Source organism: Varanus komodoensis, unplaced genomic scaffold (assembly GCF_004798865.1).
Source record: "Varanus komodoensis strain SLA01 unplaced genomic scaffold, ASM479886v1 scaffold2, whole genome shotgun sequence".
NCBI lineage: Eukaryota > Metazoa > Chordata > Lepidosauria > Squamata > Varanidae > Varanus > Varanus komodoensis.
In genome coordinates, this window is record NW_025335568.1 from 46,774,304 (window position 1) to 46,797,772 (window position 23,469).

The window sequence follows — 23,469 nt, forward strand, 5'->3', positions numbered from 1 at the left end:
GAGACAGTCCACTGTAAATTAAATCTGCATCCTCAGAGATGTTTGACTCTAAGATTAACATTATGATGTGAGTCTTTTTATTTGGGAATTACATTTTTAAAAGGCCAAAGCAAAATAAAACAAAAAGATGCCAAACATTTCAGTTGCCTTTGCTGCGACAGAACTACCTTTTTGGAAGGAAAGCAGTATTTTAATTGTTAAGTGATTTTTAAACACACACACACACACACACTTTTGTTTTTCTGTACTTGCTGGCTTGATGTTTGTTTATTTAAGCTTCTTTTAGTTGTTTATGTTTATTTTAAACAAAATGCAATTTCATCAGTCTGATATTTTGTAGCAGTCATTCTTTTCCCCCGGCCCACAAGGGTATGCAGACAATCCCAGAATAATCTTGCAGTAGCTTCCACACTTGCTTATAGTCATGTCATTAGGTCAAACACCAGGCAATGTTGTGACAATCAATTAGCTGCATAAAATCTGGGAGTTTCACATCTCTAATACAGCAGTGGTAGGAAAGATGCTCACAATGTGGAACATTTAGGAGTGCTCTTTAAAGTATGTCTTGATCAGTTGCTTACACTTTCTGTATTTGACTTGTACACCTTCTAATTGTGGCTTTTCTTCTTCTCTTAACAGTGTTTTATATATCATCAGCTCCAGAAACTATACAAAATCAATACCATCTAAAAGTTGAGGAAGACCACGTTTTATTTTTCCTGAATAACTGATTGTTGAGAATCTGAACTAAAAATAAAAAAATAAAAAATCCTGAGGTTATTTTATTGACCACCACTAAATGCAAACAACACATCTGTGTGGTATGTAAAACTGCACTTTAGGATCACTATGATGAGCCAGGAGAAATGGGCTAACCTCAGTCCTTCAGAGTTCTCGCAGCTTCAGAAGTATGCCGAGTGTAAGTACTTGCCTTTCATAGTTCTGTGCTTTCATTGTATTACACCAGAATGCCAATGGTATAAATGTGTTGTAAACAGGAGTTTCTGGCCTAATAAAATCTGTAAGTGATCAGACGTCTAGTAATTATTCAGCTTAAAATATATTGATTTTTTCTGATTTGGCAATAGAATGCTAGGCAAGGGAAAGCTTCCAACAGTGGGAGCTCTACCAAAATTGGTTGTGAATTAACAGAAAGTAAAAAAAAACTGTGATGATGGATCAAGATATTTGTTTTCTGCTTCTTTAGTGCACTGTTGTCATCAGGTTTTTATTTTGCTGCAAGGGACTCTGACTCAAAAAGTCTTTCTCCTCCTAGAATTTAAGAGACTTGGGATAAAATCGCTTTATCAGAACTGATTCTTTATGTCCTCCATATGCCGCCTTCTTGGTGAGGAAGGAGGAAAGAAGGTTATTTTATAGGAAGCCAAAGAGGACCTTCTATGGAAGGGCTTCGGAGCTCCAGAACTCCCTTTCATAGGGCAAGGAGGCAGTCTAGTTCTGGCTGTGTTGTCCTTTTGTTGGCGGGTCAAGACAATTTTAATTTTTGGTGTCTAAGAAATTTGCAGCTGGAGTAGGTTTTAATCTTGTTAATGCTGTTGTTTTCTTCGCATTGGTTATGCTTTTACTTGAGTTTCAATGTATTATTTTATCTGAACTTTGTTAGCCACACTAAGCCCTATTTTTAATGGAAACGTGGGGTATGCATTTAATAAATGAATAAAGTCTAGCAGTTTCATTATCAAATTGCATCACATGTACATAATTCCACAAAACATAAATGTTTTATATTCCAGCAAGTGAGATTTAAAATGCCCAATCTTGTGAGACTTACAGCCAATTCAGTAGAAATGAAAATTTTGGAGTGGATTTCTTTCATCCAAAGGCTTCTGAAAACAGATTTTTGCTAGGTTGTACCCTGGCAGAAATGAAATTAGTGGGTTTAGGGATGCCTGATTATTCAAAGCAAAGCAGTGGACAGAGATTTTTGCAACTGATGGGTTTGAGCAAATGTTAGTTCTATTTTGAGTTGAAGTATTTGAATGAATGGGACTTAACTAATGCCATTTTCCCCTTGCGTGCATTCACTGTATGGCACAAACTTCAATAGTGGTAATCTTTGTTTTCCACACAGCCATCCTGATGAAGTGCTGTGGAGAGGGTAGGAAGGTGGAGGAGAAACTGTTTGGGTGTCGCATACATGAGTGGTTGGTCCCAGCCTTCTCCCTTCAGCCAGCTGGCCTCCTTTCCTGCTCTCTGAGGATGTTCTGAGCCCTGCATGGTTTTAGCCTGCTTGCTAAGCAGGACTCATGCCATTACATTTTTAACTTATGTAATTCAGCCTTTCCTAATTTGATATTAAACCTGTTTGGTGCTGATGCTGGTGCAGGGGCTTCTGGTTGTTGTTGCTGCAAGCACTACCATGCGAAAGTACTTGAAAGTACTCTTTCCGGCTGTATGATGGTGCCATGAATCCTAAACAGAATTAGCCCTCTGATGGTGTCATTAAGCCAATTTAGGGTGAGGGCAATGCTTCCTATGCTTTCCCTGGTGTCACGCCATCACATTCTCAATGGGTAGGGTCTCACAACCAGCCATCTGGTTTCTTAAGCAGGACGGAATGTCATGTTGTCTGAACCCTGTCATGCAACTCAGGGTGGTTTTCTATTGTGTTTTTTAGAAACTACAATATGAAGCAGATTATGTTCTTTGGTTTCCATGCTTTACCATGGTTTCTCTGGTCATCTGAACCTGGCATCAAGGAAAGAGGAGCAGGTGCTCCAGGAGCTAATTTTAGGTGCAGTGGCTGGTGGGATATGTGCCAACACTGGAAGGACTGAGTGAGCAGGGTGGAAACCATGGTACCACAGAAGCCACTTAATCATCTGTCAGGCACATGCAGGCAAAAAGCTGCACCATGGGAACCATGCAGAATTCCTTGTTGTGGCATGTGAACCTAATCAATGTGATCCTTGCTTTATAATGCGCACATTACTTAGAGAATGCCAAAACAAATCTAAAAGGCAACACTGGATTGGGGAAAGAAGCAGCTGTGAATAGGTAAAAACAAGGTGAAAGGTCTTGTAAAGTAGTTAATCTCCCACAAATGTTCCTTTTGTGCCAGAAATGTTCGCATGTAAACATTTGGTGGAAACCTACTTCAGAGCCATATTATGCAAAGTCATGTAATACAGTTTCACAGTTCTATTAGCCATGCTGCACACTTTAATAATAGGTTTGGGATATTAGTCATTGCTAAGCATGTCATGAGAAAGACACTGCACCATGGTTTCCATATAATATTGCATGTGAAGTGGCTTCCAAGGGAATAACACTTTGAAGACTCTTTATTAACGAAAGGCATTCTCTGGATTATATTTATCTATGGAGTTAGGCTATTAAACTAGCTGTGGAAAATAAAACAGTCAAACTAACATGCTAAGAGACTTTTGGTGAGCTGGTGACGGCTGCTGTTTGGAAGGATGAACTATAGATAGTATAGATGCTGAAACTATAGATTACTATAGATACTGAAGAAAAATCAGGCTTCAGAAGGTCTTCACTGCATATGAAAGGATCTTATGGAGGCTCTTTAAGAATACATAAGGCAGGTAATTCTTAGGTTGGATACATGTGCAATGTGTCTTGAGTAAGTGAGCCAGCCCAGGGTGAGGAACCACCCTCACCTTGTGCAACTCACCCTTTCCAGGACTGAGCTCTGCAAGATTAGAAGCCGAAGTTCGTGCATCACATTCCCATACTGCCGCCAGGAAGCTTTTCCAGTCAAAAAACCAAGCCAAACAATCCAGAACAGCTATGTACTTTTCAAAACTGTTTCTCTGACAATAGCAATAACTACAAAACAATAAAAATGAATAGACAAATGAACATTTGATCATGTATTTTTCAGAAATGTAAACCAAGTAAGGGTGTAATCCTATGCATCTTTTAGAAAGGAAAAGGTCTTACATCTCACAATATGCTCCAGACATCATGGCTTGCTGGGACATAGTAGGACAGTGGTGGAGAACCTATGGCACAGGCGCCACAGCGGGCCTGCAGAGCCCTCTCTGTCAGCACACGAGCCAAGCCACCCCAGCATCGCCCCAGCAGCCACGCATTGGATAACAGCACACATAGGGGCCATGCGCATGTTCAGAAAGGAGTATCGACGCCAGGTGATGACATCACGAGCCCCGACTCGTGAGCCATGACTCGTCCAAGCTTTCATGTGTCAGTGAGTGTGCTGCCAAGCATATATATATATTTGCTTGGACTGGCTGTGAGTTGTTTTTTCTAAATGAAAACCTTAGTTTTCAGGTTTTATTGCAGTGTTAGCACTTTGTGATAAATAAGTGGGTTTTGGGTTGCAGTTTGGGCACTTGGTCTCTAAAGGTTCGCCATCACTGTACTAGGAGATCTAGAGCCCTTTCCCATTTAAACGTGCACAGGATTTCACCCTGAATCCGCACCACTAATATAGGTTGAGGTGGTTTGAGAAAATGTTGAAATGAGTGTTGAGCCAAAGTTGTTGTCAGTAGAATATGCTCACACAGGATGCCCGTGTTGTGAGGTCTTCAGTCCACTGTGTAGCTGAGGGAGATGATTTGCCTTGCCATTCCTATAGTATGTGTCTCTTAGCCCCTATGAAGTCTTGTATAGTCTGATTGCAGAGGATAGCTTCCAGGATGTGGGAATGTAATTCAGCAGTACATGGACATCTTTAAACAAGAATGACATGGTTAGGAGAAAGTTGATGTGTCTAACAACTTCTGTCCAGAAGGGGGCCATTTCCACATACTGTGCATTAAAGATGCTTCTGCTGTCCCACATCAGCAACATATATTACAAGGTGATAGATTCTTTCTGAAACAAGCACTGTGGACTCTGATATGTCTTAAAGATCAGCTTTTGCTGTGTGAGAGTGAGGGGGTATGGATTGTATAGAAGATGTAGCTATTTTCCATTGGTGTGGCTGGATGTGGCATTCTAATTCCCCACTCCACACTTTTGAGTATCTGGATGTCAAGTAGGTTGTATGTTAAGACTCTCTTGTAAATATATAGTGAGCCAATGACCAGCAGTGACCCTCCAGATCTTTCCCTGCCCTACCCAGAGATACTAGGGAACATTTCTGGAATCATATGTATTCAGGGTCTGTCCTACGGTCTCTTCCTCAAAAGAGTGGAAAATCCCTGGCCTGGAACTTAAACATACCCTGCTTCTAATGTTGGCTTATTATCCTTTCTACTACTAACAGACCTACTGAACTTCAAAAATGTTTCATAGTGTGCCCAAACCAATTGGATAGCTGGTTTAGATACAGTTGTAAGAACCACCTGGATGGTTTTAGTTGTCAAGTGGGCACTTGTAATGTAGAATGGTAGCTTTATTTGCATGGCAGCTTGCAAGGACCATCCTATGGCTGGTAGACACATGATGCATACAGGTGCATTGGCACCTGCCAAGCTCCTTAAGTGGGCTTGCATTTTTCATGCTTTTCCTTGCCTCTGTTGAAGTCAGTAGATCAAGAACTTTTTATTAGAGGTAGGGAAAATGGTGGCCTGTAGAAAAATGGCTGAGTAGGGGGAAGCCCATCTCTCAAGGAGATTGTTTGGGGGAACAGGGTCCTTGTGTTAGGTAGGCTTACCTTGAACTTTTTTTAAAAAAGCAAGAGACCATTTCCCCTGCTCTGTTAAATGCACTGGCTTGAACTTGCTCCATTAAGTAGAGCTGGGGACAAATTCTGCTGCAAAAAGGGGATATTTGGGGCAACATCTATCCTTTGTTCCCACCCATATAGGGTTGTTTGATTGTCTGTCTGTTTTGTCAGGGGAGCTTTTCCCCATCTCTGTGAAAGTCTTTGGGGTGAAAACTCATTCTGCAAGAGAAGTGAGATCTCTCATACTTTAATAGAGTAGGGGAAAAGGGGGTTCTTTGAAAAATGACTTGTGAGGTGGTAGGTAAAGAAAGGTGAAAATCCAGAAGGGGGTGGGAGCATTCAGAGAAGGGAACATCCACAAGATTTCATTTCCCATGACCATTTGTGGTGGTCCCTGAGCCTGCTTGCAAAATCTCCTCTGGGCCCCAAAAAATTGTCTTTGGTTCCAAATGCTGGGAGTTGTAGAAATTTTTCTGTTTAAACATGCATAAGATCATGTCCGTAGTGCAATAAACTGAAGCTATAGTAGTGGCAACAGTTTACTCTTAAGGGACACTTTTGCATTTTATACTCTGTGGGCGCAGGTTTTAAATGGAATCAGACTTCCTCTGTACATCTAGGCTAATAGTATAGCCTATACAGTATAGTATACTGTAGTATACTATAATTTAAGTACCAGTGCATGCTTTAAAGTCACCATAAGCACAGAAATTCTTAAATAGAAAGAAATTGAGCTTTATTCCATCACAAAGTCTGGCAAATACATAAATAGAATATTTGTTGTTGTTAGTCGCGAAGTCGTGTCCGACCCATTGCGACCCCATGGACAACATTTCTCCAGGCCTTCCTGTCCTCCACCATCTCCTGGAGTCCACTTAAGCTCACACCAACTGCTTCAGTGACTCCATCTAGCCACCTCATTCTCTGCTATCTCCTTCTTCTTTTGCCATCTATTGTTCCCAGCATTAGGCTCTTCTCCATGGAGTCCTTCCTTCTCATTAGGTGGCCAAAGTATTTGAGTTTCATCTTCACTATTTGGCCTTCTAAAGAGCAGTCAGGGTTGATCTCCTCTAGGACTGACTGGTTTGATCGCCTTGCGGTCCAAGGGACTCGCAGGAGTCTCCTCCAGCACCACGATTCAAAGGCCTCAATCCTTTGGCGCTCAGCCTTCCTTATGATCCAGCTTTCACAGCCATACATTGCAACTGGGAAAACCATAGCCTTGACTATACGTACTTTTGTCGGCAGGGTGATGTCTCTGCTTTGTAGTATGCTGTCTAGATTTGCCATAGCTTTCCTCCCCAGGAGCAAGCGTCTTTTAATTTCTTGGCTGCAGTCCCCATCTATGGTGATCTTGGAGCCCAGGAAAATAAAATCTGTCACTACCTCAATTTCTTCGCTATCTGTTTTCCAAGAAGTGAGAGGACCGGATGCCATTATCTTAGTTTTCTTAATGTTGAGTTTCAAGCCAACTTTTGCGCTCTCCTCCTTCACCCGCATCAAGAGGCTCTTTAGTTCCTCTTCACTTTCTGCCATGAGACTGGTATCATCTGCATATCTGAGGTTGTTGATATTTCTCCCAGCAATCTTCATTCCAACTGGTGATTCATCTAGCCCCGTCTTTCTCATGATGTGCTCTGCATATAAGTTAAATAGGGAGGGTGACAGTATACAGCCTTGCAAAACTCCTTTCTCAATTTTGAACCAATCAGTGGTTCCGTGTCCAGTTCTCACTGTTGCTTCTTGACTCGCATATAGGTTTCTCAAGAGACAAATAAGATGGTCTGGTACTCCCATCTCTAAGAACTTGCCACAATTTGTTGTGATCCACAAATCAAAGTCTTTAACATAGTCAATGAAGCAGAAGTAGATGTTTTTCTGAACTCCCTAGTTTTCTCCATGATCCAGCATATGTTGGCAATTTGATCTCTACTTCCTCTGCCTCTTCGAAATCCTGCCTGTACTTCTGGTAGTTCTCGGTCCACATACTGCTGGAGCCTAGCTTGTAGAATTTTGAGCATAACTTTGCTAGCATGTGAAATGAGTGCAATGGTGTGGTAGTTTGAACCTTCATTGGCATTGCCCTTCTTTGGGATCGGAACGTAAACTGACCTTTTCCAATCCTGTGGCCACTGTTGAGTTTTCCAAATTTGCTGGCATATTGAGTGTAGCACTTTTACTGCATTGTCTTTTAAGATTTTGAATAACTCAACTGCAATACTGTCGCCTCCACTAGCTTTGTTGTTGCTCAGACTTCCTAAGGCCCATTTGACTTCACATTCCAGAATGTCTGGCTAGAGGTCAGTGACCACCCCATCGTGGTTTTCAGGGACGTTAAACTCTTTCTTGTATAGTTTTTCTGTGTAATCTTGCCACCTCTTCTTAATCTCTTCTGCCTCTGTTAGGTCCCTGCCATTTTGGTCCTTTATCATGCCCATCTTTGCATGAAATGTTCCCTTCATATCTCCAATTTTCTTGAAGAGATCTCTGGTCCTCCCTATTCTATTGTTTTTTTCTATTTCTTTGCACTGTTCATTTAAGAAGGCATTCTTATTTCTTCTAGCTATTCTCTGGGATTCTGCATTCAATTGTTTGTATCTTTCTCTTTCTCCCTTGCCTTTCGCTTCCCTTCTTTCCTCAGCTATTTGTAAAGCTTCCTCAGACAGCCATTTTGCTTTCTTGCATTTCTTTTTCTTTGGGATGGTTCTGGTTGCTGCCTCTTGTACAATGTTGTGAACCTCCGTCCATAGTTCTTCAGGCACTCTGTCTATCAGATCTAAATCTATTTGTCACCTCTACTGTATATTCATCAGGGATATGTTTTAGGTCATACCTGAGTGGCCTAGTGCTTTTCCCTACTTTCTTCAACTTAAGCCTAAATTTTGCAACCAGAAACTCATGATCTGAGCCACAGTCAGCTCCTGGTCTAGTTTTTACTGACTGTATAGAGCTTCTTCATCTTTGGCTACAGAGCACATAGTCAATCTGATTTCTGTGTTGACCTTCTGGTGATGTCCATGTGTAGAGGGGTCTCTTGGGTTGTTGGAAAAGAGTGTTTGCTATGACTGTCGTATTCTCTTGACAAAATTCTACCAGCCTGTGCCCTGCTTCATTTTGTACTCCAAGGCCAAACTTGCCTGTTATTCCAGTTATCTTTTGGCTTCCTACTTTAGCATTCTAATTCCCCATGATGATAAGGACATCATTTTTTGGTGTTAATTCTAGAAGGTGCTGTAGGCCTTCATAGAACCGGTCAACTTCAGCTTGTTCAGCACCAGTGGTTGGGGCATAAACTTGGACTATTGTGATGTTGAATGGTTTGCCTTGGAGTCGAACTGAGATCATTCTGTCATTTTGGAGATTGTATCCCAGTACTGCTTTTTTTACTCTTTTATTGACTATGGAGGTTACTCTACTCTAAATAGAATATAGAGTATGCATAAGCAATGACTAAGATAAAAGCTACTTATTTACTTTTTGTGTTATATGTGATTGCTGCTCAAATGGTCACAATCTTGTTAATTAAGACTTGTTAAATAAAAATCCAGTTAATAGTTGAACTTCTTTGTTGTGGTACTGATTGTGAAATGCATGTTGCTTATAGCTTTGCCAAAAATATGTTGCCATTTTGAATGTAATTGTTTAGATGAAATTAAAATTCCAGACACACCGAGATTAAGGCAAAAAGAATTGCTGTCTGTTCAGGGCCTGTTCATCTGAATAAATAGGTGCTTTCTGTCATCGTTTTTGCAGATTCTACAAAGAAAATTAGAGATGTTTTGGAAGAATTCCATGGTGATGGTGTGCTAGCAAAGTACAATCCTGAAGGGGTAAGGTTCTTTTTAAAGCTCTATATATTTGCTTAAAGTAATGTTCAGCATTATTTGGTTTACTTATTCTGCTGTCTTCTTGTCTTCTAAAATTGCAAGAGACTTTGGCAAATTTAATAGCTCTTTGCATGCTATTACAATCAGTGTATAGAGAATTTGAGGGAGGGGAGGGGGAATACAGCTAGAGGTGTCACTGTGCATGCATGGTCAGTGCCTTGCATACAAAACCAAATGCATGACTTTGGCAAATCCTGTAAGGTTGGATGGCTGCTCCTTTCATCCTATTTCGCTCTCCATGGGTCAGTGTGCCCTGTTCCAGGCAGTAAACTTCTGTTTAGTTACCCACCTGTAAAATGGAAATAAGTTAGGAGGACAAATGAGAGATGCTGAGAGATGACCTAAAGGTATAAGCAAGCAAGCATCCCAAGTGAGAGAACGTTATCATAACAATCCCTTAGAAGCTTACCTATGTGCATGTGACACGCCTGGCTATTCTTAGAGAGCTTCTTTTTAAGTGTGTTCTTCTAGCCATGCCTAAAACCCTGTTCATGACTCAGAACTCCGATGATAAGGCAGGATTCCAGATCTTTCAGATCTTTGTGTGCAAATTTCTAAGAACAGATGGCTCTGTGGAGATACTGGGGTGGATTTGGAAAACTGCATCCCCCCCCCCCCCGTTGCAGGTGAACACATGCTTGCATGTGCTTGCAGGTGAACACCTGCTCAGGGGTCCAGTAATTCTTAGGTTCTTCACTTTTGTTTCAGACGTATTCAATTTTAAATATGATGAAGGCAAGCAAGAGGAACTTATCCTTGTTCCATCTCATTTAACTCTGGCCCCATATTGCTATTCCTACAGCACCAGCTTATCAACACAGTGCAGCACCTGCCCCATCCTAGCATGTTCACATGTGCAGGTGGGATGACACCTGGTTTCAGTGAGATAGCTAATGCAGAGCATGTTTATGGGATAATGTTTCAAATGTGTCAGGGAATGTTAATGGTATCAAATTCCAATTATATCTCAGAGTAAGAATGTGAAGAACATTCCTTGACATATCTTCTGATGATTTGGCAGCTTGTAATTTGCACAGAAGAAACATGTTTGCACTTGGTATGGCTCAGAAAAAGGAAATAGGAGATTGAATTTCAGACAGTCATTTCCCATTTGTGGGAAAGCTTAGAATACTTAACTGTATGCCAGGTCTCTGGCCAAGACTGATAAAACAAAAGATGCATGTGAAATTCCATAATAGCTGTATTAATTTGGTTGCATGGCAGAAAAAAACTATGAAAAGTTCCTAACCTTTTGTTTATTAATTCTAGAACAGCTTGTTTGCACTACACTAACAATGATACCAAGGTTAAATGTAGCAAAAGCATCATCATCACCCTTATAATCTATAATAATATGTGTAGACACATTTTTCATTTTGTGATTACTTTCTGGTCTGCTTAGCTATGAAACTGAACTTTCAACTAAGAATTCTGTTTTAAGAATGAAATTAAGAAATGGTAAGACTTAATAATATATATATGTATGATTTCTTTCCTGGCATGCACCTCAGAAGCAAGATATACTGAATCAAGTAAGTATTTTCATGGTTGTTTTGGCTGCTATATGGTATCTTAAGGTTGGCATTTATTTGTGAGATCTATTGACAAACTCTAATTTTGATGGCAAATATCCTTTTTTCTAGAAAAGGTTTTAATTGTGCAATGACCCTCAAACATGTAATTTATTGGGGATCTGGGCTTCCATCTCGAGTTTGTAACCTTCCAATGTTTTCCCACTGTCATTTCTGTACTTCCGTAAAGGATAAAACAGCTCATGGATTCTATGGTGCTTGTTTAATCCTTACACAGTACAGTCTTACTGGGTTTAGTTGCCACAGCAATCTGCATTTGTTGTTTGAATATTTAAACCAGCTGAAGGTAGGCACCATGTCTTAAATAAGCTATAAGGAGCAATTTGATCATGCAAATTGATCCATTGCCTGTTGACCCTAGTGCTAGGCTATCCCATTTGGAAGCATGAACATCTTAGGAATGATATAGTTAAAGAAAATATAAAACATTTTCTTGATTGTTACCCTGGTAAAGTTGTACAAAATAACCAGTTTGTAGGGAAGCTCACAGGTAAGCTATATGGCATGGATGGCTGAATGATGCCTTGGGACAATCAAATAATGGCTATTCAGCCAGTGATGGTGTCCTGTCTTTTGTAGCTTTCAGTATCCTTCTGGAGATGCTAAAGCCTAGGCGATTCTCTCTTCCTGCAATCTCTTGAGCTGCAAGTGGGGATGTATGAAAACTGTTTCAGGGTGGAATCTTGACAGAGTTTTCTGATTTGGCACTGCAGATTTCATTCCCCTTCCCCCTGTTGTCATGGTCTTAATCATGGCCAGTAAACAGATTCTGGTTTAGGTTGGTGGTTTTCTTTTAATGACTACCATTTTGGAAAATGGTGTTATGAGTTTCTTACTTTTTAAAAGTCTGTCTTTTGGAATTATTTATGCACAATTATGAATGAGAACTGCTTCCATCAGCAGAATGAGGAGATGTGCTGTTCTTTGTTAGCCTCTTGTCATCAAGACCTGTCCCGGAGATTGAGAAAGTCCTTCAGAGCAGGTGTTCAGATGATGTGGTGGAATGAAGCAGGGAGGTAGGGAAGAAGGCCTGTAAGCTAGCAGGCATCTGCTATTATAGTATGGAACTGGCCTATACTTCACCCTGGAAAACCTAGTCATAGCCAATTCTCTGCCCTCCTTTACAGACAATTGACTTGGAAGGTTTCAAATTATTTATGAAGACTTTCTTGGAGGCTGACCTACCAGAAGAGTTTTGTGAACATCTCTTTACATCCTTTGGCAACAAAGTTCCTCATAGCAGTCCATTGGTAAAGAATAAGCCCCCACTTCTTCCAGGAGGTAAGTAAGCCATTAGTCTTATGAGTTAAACTCAGTCGAGACTTTTTTTTTTTGCCTTATTTACTGCCTAAAAGTTAAAAGACTTTAATGCTCCTCACAGGCTCTCCCTTCTTTTGAAACAACACAACCTTCAACTAGCAGTAGAGAGACAAGCAACAGTAAACATTTTAATTTGGGCACAGAGAGAGGTTCAGATCAAGGGGTGGAAGTATAGCTGGAGAGACAGAATGGTGGACCTTCTATTCAGGCTGCTATGGTACTAAGCAGGGACTGACATCTATTAAACGCAGTAGAACTTGAAACTTTGCGAACAGGCATAGGATCATATTGATAATTAGACTGTCCTTGGTGCAAGAAGATACTGGGTTTCACCAATACAGGGGCATCGGGGCTTTTTTGAGTAGGAAGTCACATATACTTATGGCCATGTTTTCCAAGTGTTCCAACATTTTGCTTAGCAAATGAAAATAACCTCATAACATTAGAGCCAATGTGGCATAGTGGTTAGAGTGTTGGACAGGGATTTGGGAGATCTGGGTTGAACTAGCTGGGTGACTTTGATTACTGACTCTCAGCCTAAGCTACCTCACAGGGTTGATGTTGTGAGGATAAAATGCAAAGGAGCAGTACTTTGTGAGGAATCTTGGGTTCCTTCCAAGAGAAAGAAAGGCAGCATATAAATGTGGAATAATAATAGCAATAACCATAATACTGTGAATATTATTTCAGGTTTGCGAATTACTAAAAGCATGACCACATCTAGACCTCCGGCTCTTTCCACTTTGAACATACCGGATATAATCCAGTTGAAAGATATTGTCTGTTATCTTTCCCTTCTTGAAAGAGGAAGACCAGAAGACAAACTTGAATGTATGTAGTTTATATGAAGCAAATCAGTACTCTCAGTTAATTGATTTATATTATCTATTAACAGCAAAATATGTTTGCATTTTATCATCACAAATCAGTGGTGTACAGGATGCTTCAGATGTATCTTAATTACTCTGTCTTTCTTCAAGTCTTAATGATTCATAGATGAACCTGTGCATAATCATTTTTAAAATGCACCTTAATGTAGAGAATAGGTACAGAGAATAGTCTGAAATGCCCAAACTTCTAGGGCACAATCCTATGCTTTTGATGCATGTGAGCCACCCTATGGCTAGAATGAAGCATGGCAGTGCAATCTGTGATGCTGCCATTCCTTGCAGTGGGTATTGTCTAGAAGGCCTTTTCAAGCTGTCTAGATAAAGCACTGGGAGGAGGAGGGAAGCAGCCTGGGATGCCCATCCCAAGTAGTCTAAGTTTGCTGCCCCAGCCTCCTTCCCTTCCCACCCCTAGCAAGTTCCTTTCCTCCCTCCAAGGGCCAGTTGAGACCTCCAGGTGAGCAGCTAGTGGTGCGGGGGACGGGCTTTGTCTTCACGATCCCATCTCTGAAATAATAGGCTCTTGGAGCTGGGAGAATCTTATATCCTCCTATATGTCATGAGTCCATAGGATTGCATGTAACAGATTTTTAACAGTTAAAAGTTGAATTTGTGTCTAAAATAGATGGAAGATTATCATGGCATCAAAAATAGGAAAGTACCCTTATAATTAATCATTGCTGCTATAAAATTGTGAAGCATTTCCAAATAGGTATCATTCACTGTGAAAATTCCTATTTCAGAATAGCATAGATGTCTCCAGTTTTTTAAAAAAAATGTAACTTCACTGTTTGATGCTGGCAAGCCTATACTTCATAATTGATGTAATTTTTTATATTTTCATGACATGCCAAATTTTTGAGTGGCATCAATCAATCGATGATGGTAGTTCTGGGCTTTTCCAATAATTGGCAGTTAACTTACCAAGCTCTCATAGCAACAGGTGCAGAATTAATGAAACAGATTATTTCTTGGCTGATTTGTTATGAGGCACAAGGCCAGTCACTGCACCTGTACTGCTTATTATCTAATGCTGATACAGTTTGACTTCCAGATCTTGTTTTACAAATGGTAGTCTGTAAAATGGAAATAATCCAGATTCAATCAGAGCCCCAGGAAAGTTCATAGTACTTTTAAGCAGCAAACTGCTGAGCACAAGATGTCATTTAAACACATCCAGAAAGTAATTAAGGTAGAAAGCTTACTATTCCCAGGAAACAAACTGTTACACAAAGCCATGTAATATATGGAGCATTTTGAGTGCAATCCAAAGAAAATTAAGCACTTTGGACTCCCATTCATTTTTGTGTAAGTACAAGCATGTTCATCAATCTCTTCCATTAAAATTAATGTTAAAATGCCATTTGTTGGATTATGCCATTGATTTTCAATATCTAGAAACTTTTCAAGTCCTTGATTTGCATGTTGGTAGTAGCAGCACTGATTATTGCCTTATGTTCTGGAAATATGAGTAGTCGGCTCTACCTGCTGGAGGTTTAGATGCATTGCAAGTTGAGAGATCAGATTTTTTAAATGATTTCTTCCCATGTTTGTGTTTCTTGACAAACTGTGTTTATAAAACAATTTATTTTATAATATAACTCCCAATATTCCCTAGAATGGAAGTTTTCTGGCCAACTGATTTTCTTACCTACTATTAATTATAAGATGTACATTTAAACTATGGCTCTGTCTTTTTCTCAGATCATGTTTTTTTTTCCTCAGTTATGTTTCGCTTATATGATACAGATGGAAATGGTTTCCTGGACAGTTCGGTAATTTTATTTATTAATAACAACATTTGTTAATACATGTGTGACTGAAACTGTGACTGAAGCAGTACATTTGTTATTAGGTGCAAGTGTTCTTGTCAAATATATGGTAGACAATTTAGGTGAGATCCAGTCTAAGTCAATTATGTTCACTAGTTATCAGTGCAACTTTAGTCATGGTCCTGCTAATAATTTCTTCCCTAATCTATTTTAGTTTTTCAGGGTGGGGATGCAGGCAGGTTGTACTGATATTTATAATGCCTGTATCTATTTATACAGCTCTTCCAGCCTTGAATCCTGGCTTTTGTTCTGTTCCTAGAACAAGGCATTTCCCCTCTCCTTTCCTTTGCAACGTCCTGTATCTTCCAAATATTTGCTCCTGAAATTATGGTACCCTCTGAAACAGAAAGATATGCTATCAGGGAACTGAAAAAGGAAGGGTGAATCCCAATCTCCTTGCATATATTCAAGTGTCTCCCATTTGCATAGCATTTGGATTCAAGCAAATGGAAGAAATCTATGTGAATGGGAAAGTGATTTGTTAATTAGGAATAAGGCAAGGAAGCAAACAATCTATTTTAAGTGGAGGGATGGAACCAGCAACTAAGGGGCAGCCTGATATAAAGTGGTTAAGCCAATGGTATGAGCATCATATGCAGTTTGGTAACACATGTAAAAAGTAGTTCCCATTATACATGTTTGGGCTAAAGGAGGGTCTCAAGTCCCAAAAGGGTTAACACTTCTGATCTGCTTATAGCCTACCTATCACAAAGGCAGGACTGGAAATGGAGGTGGAAGAGATGCTACATTTAAATTCAAAATTCAAATTTAACTAGATCATATTTAAGGGCAAGTGCTGGAACATGGCTGTTACTACATCAGGACTCCTTTAGTTTTCACAGCTACGTAATCTTGCTTGATTCTTTAGTCCCCTTTCATAGTCACAGTTATACTTATTAGCATATTTTAATGTTTTTTCTACAAAATAAAATTGATTTTACAGATGTTTAGTTTGCATTAGCATAGTTCATTTGAGTTTCAGGATTGTAAGGTGAGACATACATAATATTTATTTAAAAGGGCATTTTGTATCTTGCTTACATGCCTAGGAGCTGGAAAATATCATCACTCAAATGATGCACGTTGCAGAATATCTTGAATGGGATGTCACTGAACTCAGTCCAGTAAGCATTTCCTCAGGTCAATGATTTAATTAATAATAGAAGGATCTCACAGTTGTTTTGAATGATTTGATTAAAGTTAATACTTTGTTATAACAGTGTGGCTTAATTTTTTTCTTTAAGTTTCATGTTGCAAAGGGTGGAGAAATTATGGAAAGAGAACACAGTAGTATTTATGACTGAATGTTTGGGTGGATTGGATCTCAACTAAGGTCATATTTATTTTTTAGTATTTCTATACTGTTAGAATTAGTATGGTGCTCTCACAATGGTTTACAGAAAGCAGTTAAATACATCATAATAACAATTTAAAATAGAATTAAAACATATGGAAATAAAATCTGAAAACATGATCATGATAGAAACTTCTTTTATGGACAAATGCTTTCTCATCTGAGAATCTTAAATAAAATATAAGTTATCTGTGATGGGTCACTTGCTGTGTGAAACACTGAAGATTATTGATGTTTGCCTGTCAATTTATTTACTAAAATAAATGCTAGAACAAATATCAGCTTCCTGTAAAGCACTTCACTGAACTGTAAATATGTATTTTTAAAGATACAAGAGGGAAGAGGGCAAAACTATATTTAGATTACAGTTTTTTTATGTCATTATATAATGATTAAGTGAACTTATCACAGCAGGAGGGACAGGCAGGAATCCAGCTGAGTGGTGGCAGGGCCTTGATATCTCATTTTCACCGCCCCCTCAGGTGCAGCCAGATGGGAATGCAACATGTGCTTTTATTCAGCAAGACTGAGTTGATTTTAGATGATCATAGAAGCACAACTTAAATTATATTAAAGTAAAGAGCTTTAAAATTTTAAATGATCTTTTGTTACTTGATGAAATTTCACTGACCAGTACGTTCACTTGATCCAGTTTCAGGGATCAAATTAAAGCAATTACTTCTTAGTGGCCTCAGTGGTATGGAATCCCATTGAACTTGGTGGGAATAAATCTCTGGGAGTAAATCCCATTGAGCTCAGTGGGGTGAATACATTTTAAACGTTTTATAAATTAAACTCAGTGGGATTTATACATTTTAAATGAGAGCACATTTACACAGTGGGAATACACACGTACAAGACCTCACTATACTGTAGACTTTTAAAAGTAGAAAATAAACAGTGACACAATGCGTGACACACACACACTTATGTGTATGTTGAAAAATATTTCAGTGTCATCTTCAAGAAGCTATATGAGACATTACAGCCCTTTCTGTTTCAATGTGTCATGTCATTTATTCACAAGCTAAAGGCTATTAATAATATAAAGTTACTGAATGTATGACAGGAACTAAATGCTTGAGTAATGAGGCAAACAAAAATTAATATGTAATAAGTGGCTCTTATTCTTTCCTTCTTGGAGTCATTTAATTTATGGTCTACTTTTTCATTTTATTCCGCAGATTCTTCATGAAATGATGGAAGAAATTGACTATGACCATGATGGCACTGTTTCCTTGGAAGAATGGATCCAGGGTGGAATGACTACAATCCCACTTTTAGTTTTGCTTGGACTGGAAAATGTAAGAACCGCTGTTGTGATAACCAAAGGATAACACTTAACAGCAGTGAGGAACCTGCATTTTGCTTGAGTCAGTTGGTGGGAATCCAGCATATACTTGTGTGTCTTTGTTTTAGGATTTCTTTTTTGAAAGACTCACACTTCTTACCGGGCATGATCAAGCAGTTTTGAGTCTGACAGTTACCCTTCTAGGACCAAGGGACAACTATTTGTATGGCCTAACAATTTGAAAATCTGGGAAGACAGAAAGCCTCTTCAGAGCAGCCATAGAAACGATATGCCTGTGTCTTTTTCTAACAGAGGGCTAGAACTAGGGATGTTTCTATTTTCAAGGTTGTTCAGTCCCATTTTTGTATTGGATTGCAAGTTTTTGTTTGTACATGTTTCAAAGCTTACTATTTTGCCTACATATTTTTCAAACATACACATTGTTGCAATCAAGGTTTCCATTAACTAAACTGCAGTTTTTGCATTTTTCAGAATAGACGGCATTTTTGTATGCATTTTTTCTAAATGCATTTTCACTTTGCAAACTATTTTGGAAACTTCTAAGTACAGCTTTTGACGTCGAAATGCGATCTGGTTTGTAGAAGTCAATTCGATCAGTTCACATTTCAATGTGAACTTAAGAATTTTCTCACCCATTCCTAGTTTACCCATTCTACAGCATGCTTACAGGATGCTGTGTTTGGCTGTCCTCTACACGCAACTGGAAAGCATGGTTCTTTTTTCAGCTGCTTCATAGGCTGAAAACCAGCTTGTACATATTTCTATAAATATGTAATTTTGGTTTTGTAGTGCATGCTTCCAAGGAAGTAATATTCATTATTTACCAGCAAAGGAACAGTTTCTAAGAAGGTTGGGACCTATGTTGCATTAATATTATGACTAAAAGTCTGCAGCCTTTAGTTCATGAATTCTAATACACAAGCCCTTATTTCTTTTAGCGAGCCAATATAGGTGCTGGAATAAAACTGTCCTCTGTCTATTACACAGTGTGTTTGATTCATGATGGCTTTCCTACTCCTTGTTTCTCCTCACCAACAGTCTTTCATATAACTCTTGCCTTTCTCTTGCTTAAGCCTCAGTAGAAGCTTTTTTGAAACATTTGCTTCTGAAATGAAAAACTGAGAGAAACTTCGCCCTGCTTTTTCAGGCATTGCAACCTTCTTTGCAAAGAAGCAGTGTGCTTGCCCCAACAAAAAGGCTTATTTAGGAGTAAACTACTTTAGAATGGATGAATTCATGGATTGGTATGGTTGTGATAATGGCATAATATAGCAGTATAGCAGTAATTTCTCTTTCTTCTCCCTGGAGAGAGTGTGATGCAGAAGAAGGTTCTGTACTGGGCACCATGCCACCCTGACATGATTTGTTGGGTCATCAGACTTGGACAGCAGGGCTTGTTTGAGGGAGAAACAACCTCAGATGATCCAACAATAGGCCATGGGTTGTATGAAGGCTGTTCCATGCTGTACCACCACAAACAGGCATGCCACCACCCCTCAATATGGACAGCATTAAAAGCCATTTGCAGGCAGATAATTAGGTTAATTGTGCCTGCTATATACTGAATATTTAAACAAACTTGTGGCTTGCTTTGATAATTCAAACTGGATCAATGCCAGATGAATGGAATGTCACATATTAAATTATGGCCTCTAGACAAAGCTCTGACCTCAGAATTGGGAATCTACCTTCCAATCCCTTCCCCTTTTGTTGCAGCTGGCATGGTATGGAAAGGACCACACTGACTGCCTCTTGAAAGGCAGGAATCCAAGCTCAGAGAAGGGGTAAAGTGGGTGTCCCTGGGGGTGATGGAGTAAGCTCGGCTCCCAGGATATGAGGCCTGCAAATGACATCTCATTCTCCTTCCCTCTCTCTTTGAAGCAGCTCAGCTAGATAGCTAAGAATGCTGTCTAGCCAAAAGGCAGAGCGGGAGGTGTGGGGAGCTGGAGACTGCCTCTACACTCTTGCTCTTCATTGGATGCCCCATGCTTCGAGGGCACAATCAGTAGAATGACTCATAACTGAAATATGGTTTTAATCACATGATTGTGCTTAGCATGCTTTGTTCTTTCTATGTGAAAAAGTAACTGTGGGACACCATTCAGAATTGAGATCTCCATGTTAAATAGGGGACCTTAATCAGTTGTCTTTGCAGTGGTTCCCATCCTGGGAGGAGGGCTGCTTTTGGCACCTTTTTGGAGGTTTCATTCTGTTTAAATAGGAAGGACCAAGGTGAGCAAAGTGGTATCATGTGTCCCCTTCACCATGATCCCACCTGAGTAAGTCCTCACATGGCTGCAACTGAGTTAAGGAAAAAGAAGCATGCAAGGGCCAATTGTGTGATTATGGGCACATCTAGTTTGGCTTAGAATTTAGACTGTCCCCAGTAAGTTTCACCTGGGCCTATTCACGACAATCCCTATAATTATTATTTTAATTAAACATTTTAAAGGGATGGCAATCTTTAGCTGCCAGTAGGTCTAAAAACATCTCTCTCACTTCCTTTTCTTAAAAAATCCAAAGTTAGCACTATTCTCTATATAAACCTTTAAAATGCAGTTCTCTTATTAATTCAGCAGTGTTTTCAGAAGATAAACCATATGAATAAATGGAAGCACATATATTAAAGTGGCAGACATAAAAACTATCTATCTGCTGTGAAATAATTCTCTTTAGCTTATTTTCATCAGCTCTTTATCATTTCTCTGTTTTCATGCTTTTTCAACTTCTCTACAGGCGAGGCTTTTATTGGAATAAATGGCCTGAAGAACAGCTGCAAAACTGACTAATAATAGTAATAATTGCATTTATATGCCACCCTTACCACTGTAATTAGAATGTTGAACAAAACAATTAAAATACAATACAATTACATTTTAATTGATTAATTAACTAGATCATATTTACATATTCCATGTACTATCATAAGTTATCTTTTTCCTGTGCCATTTGTAGAGTCATTAGAAAACATTCACAAACTTAATTATATTCATTATTTTCCCTTATATTCACCAAACAAATCTTTGCTACCTTTTTGCATCCCATTATCCATGAATAAAGTCTTCAATGTCCTTTAGATATTTTGAGCACAGACAATTATAGTTTGGGAGTAATCCCCTGGCCGATAGCTAGTATCTGAGAGTTTATAGGATTTTTCAGATTCTCAGAACCAAGAATGGAGACAGCACTCTGACCTCGGAGCTCAGGACTGCATGCCCAACACCCTAGCAGCCGGTGTGGAGAAAAATGTACTGGCTATTTTATGAGGTTGGCAAAGCAGCCTTGGAGAAGGGTGAAACAGGATCTTTTGGGTAGCGAGGAAGGAAGGAAGGAAATAGGGAACTGGGAATCCCCTTGCTAGTCTGTAGATGTCCCAAAGTTTCCCAGTTCTTAATCTGCTTAATTAGATAGTCTTGTAGGACTGCAGGTCAGTGGTAGGGCAGAATATTTCCAGAGTTAATCCCTGGAATCTCCAGCAGAGCTGAGTGTGACTCGGGTCTAAAATCCGAGAAAGGCACAATTCAAAATAAAATTAATATAACAATAAAATCTGACGAACTATCAAGCAAACACTCTACCAGTATAAACTTCACAGACCTCTAGATTATCCAAGGGCAACATAGAAGGCACAATAGCGGAGAATAACCAGATATAAACTATTAAACCATGAAAATGATTCTAGCAATTAAAATATTGGGGGCCTTCAATAATGATCCAGAGAGCTAGGTAGGCACATGAGGGAAGAGGTGCTAGTTTAGATACTCTGGTCCCAAGTTGTTTAAGGGCTTTAAACACAAGTGTTAACACCTTGAATTAGGCCTGAACTTCAGTTGGTAACCAGTGAAGATGGTGGAGGACTGGTTTTATATGATCATATTTGCCAGTCCTCATCAGCAGCCTTGCTGCCCTATTCTGGACCAATTGAAGTTTCCAGACCATCTTAAAGGGAAGCCACAGACAGAGAGCATCGGATTATTCCAGATGAGAGGTTAGCAGTGTGTGAAAAACTGTTGCCTAGTTCTGCCTGTCCAGATAGGGTCATAGCTGGTAAATCAGCCTTAGAAGATGAAAGGTGCTTCTGATCTAGTCTTCCTCCTTCTCATCCACTTACTCAAAGTATGAATTAATCGTTAGGCTAAAATAGATTTTGAGGGTTTTTTAAAAAAAATATTGGTGGAAAGGTAGATTTAGCATTTCTATAATTGAAAATGGCACAAATGGAGACAAACACATTGGCACAAAATACAGTTCCGTCAAGGAGAAGACAGTTAAATGAAAGGACCTTCAAAATGCAGATGAGACAGATTTTATGGCCTATAGATGACTAGTCAAAAGTAGGCTTGAGTGAATCCGTCAGTTTTACTTTCTCTGATATCAATTTTTTTAAAGGGCATGTTCCTATCCACCGAAATACAAAGAACATTGTGAAAATTGCTACGTTCTTATGAAAATCAAGCTGAAACAAAATTCTTTCCCATCTTCACTATCACCAATGTTCGATAGAAGCAGGTATTCTCAACACAGAGAGGACCATTAAGTCACTGGCTGCCATCCAAAAGTTAAAGATGAGGAGCCTAGCAGAAAAAAAAGGAGGGGAACTATAATTACTGTCATGGTTGAATAGAGCAGTATTAGAACCCAGACTTTTAAGTGCAAAGCATTCAAAGCTCAGGGCTGGAAGGAAGAAATTGGGTTCTCCATTCATGCATTCAAAATCTCGACTTCTTTTTGTCCAGAATGGAGAGCTTCATGAATTGTTGTAAATTCTGACTTGAACTGAACTGAAATTCTTACCCATTGCTAGTCACGAATGAGATGTTAGGCTCACCAGGTTAGGTATAAGAGACTTCAGGCTGTTACACATGTGATGCAATGCTCATGAGAATGATTTGGAAGAATGTAAGCTGCACTGTACTTCTCAGGATGGACTCTGTGAAGTCTCCATTTATGTGACTAGGTACCCCCAGATGTGTAGCATCTATGCAGCTATGAGAAATGGTACAGCAGGAGGTCATAGAACTGCTACTAGCATTATGAGAAAGAGAATGAGGGCTTAGTATAAAAGCGTCATGGAAGCACTGCTTGACAGAGAGATCACCACAGTCTGAGCCTAATTCAACAGCATGCCCCTCACCAAGCCCAGTGTCCACCATTTTGCTGATGGCTGACCTTGGCATGAGTCAAAACTATCATTTTTCATAATGCTCTGGAATAGGAATTCTGGACAAATTCCTAATATTGACAAAATATTTTATAAATTTGGCTTGCAGATTTCACAGTGGATCAGCTTTTAAAAAAGCATGTAGATTCCACAACCTTGTGGACATTCTTTTTAACTGGAGGGGGTCAGATATACAGAAATACACATTTGCAATAAGGATCAACATTCTGGCATACAAATGCAGTCCCATTAGTAAGTACTTGATGGAATTAAAGATGACTGACAATTTGCAAAATCCAGATAGAATGGATTTAACAAAATCCGTACTCTGGAGGGATGCTGTGTCAAGGCCATTGTGGCCAATTGAAATGATGGTTTGGACTCATTGGGTATAGTGCTGCTGCTCGCCCACCACCATTGTCAGGTAAGCTTGCTAGGACCCACTAACATGGAAGGGGACACTTTGTCGTGATTCTCCTTAAAATGGAAGCTAGCTCTGTGCCC

The 23,469-nt window shown here is 39.4% G+C and overlaps 1 protein-coding gene across 6 annotated transcripts in view; it reads left to right on the forward strand.

The window, feature by feature from the left end:
* Window positions 1–849: 849 nt before the first annotated feature.
* Window positions 850–23,469, forward strand: part of DGKB (diacylglycerol kinase beta) — a 235,168-nt gene continuing 212,548 nt past the window's right edge. For 2 of the 6 annotated variants that reach the window (XM_044428758.1, XM_044428759.1), the window contains exons 1-8: window positions 850–919; window positions 9,374–9,450; window positions 11,019–11,039; window positions 12,227–12,380; window positions 13,110–13,250; window positions 15,032–15,081; window positions 16,188–16,262; window positions 17,677–17,796. In XM_044428758.1, coding sequence (XP_044284693.1) covers window positions 850–919; window positions 9,374–9,450; window positions 11,019–11,039; window positions 12,227–12,380; window positions 13,110–13,250; window positions 15,032–15,081; window positions 16,188–16,262; window positions 17,677–17,796 — 708 coding nt within the window. Of the gene's footprint in view, window positions 920–9,373; window positions 9,451–11,018; window positions 11,040–12,226; window positions 12,381–13,109; window positions 13,251–15,031; window positions 15,082–16,187; window positions 16,263–17,676; window positions 17,797–23,469 lie in introns of those variants that run through there. The other 4 variants (XM_044428760.1, XM_044428761.1, XM_044428762.1 and 1 more) reach the window with 3 other exon arrangements.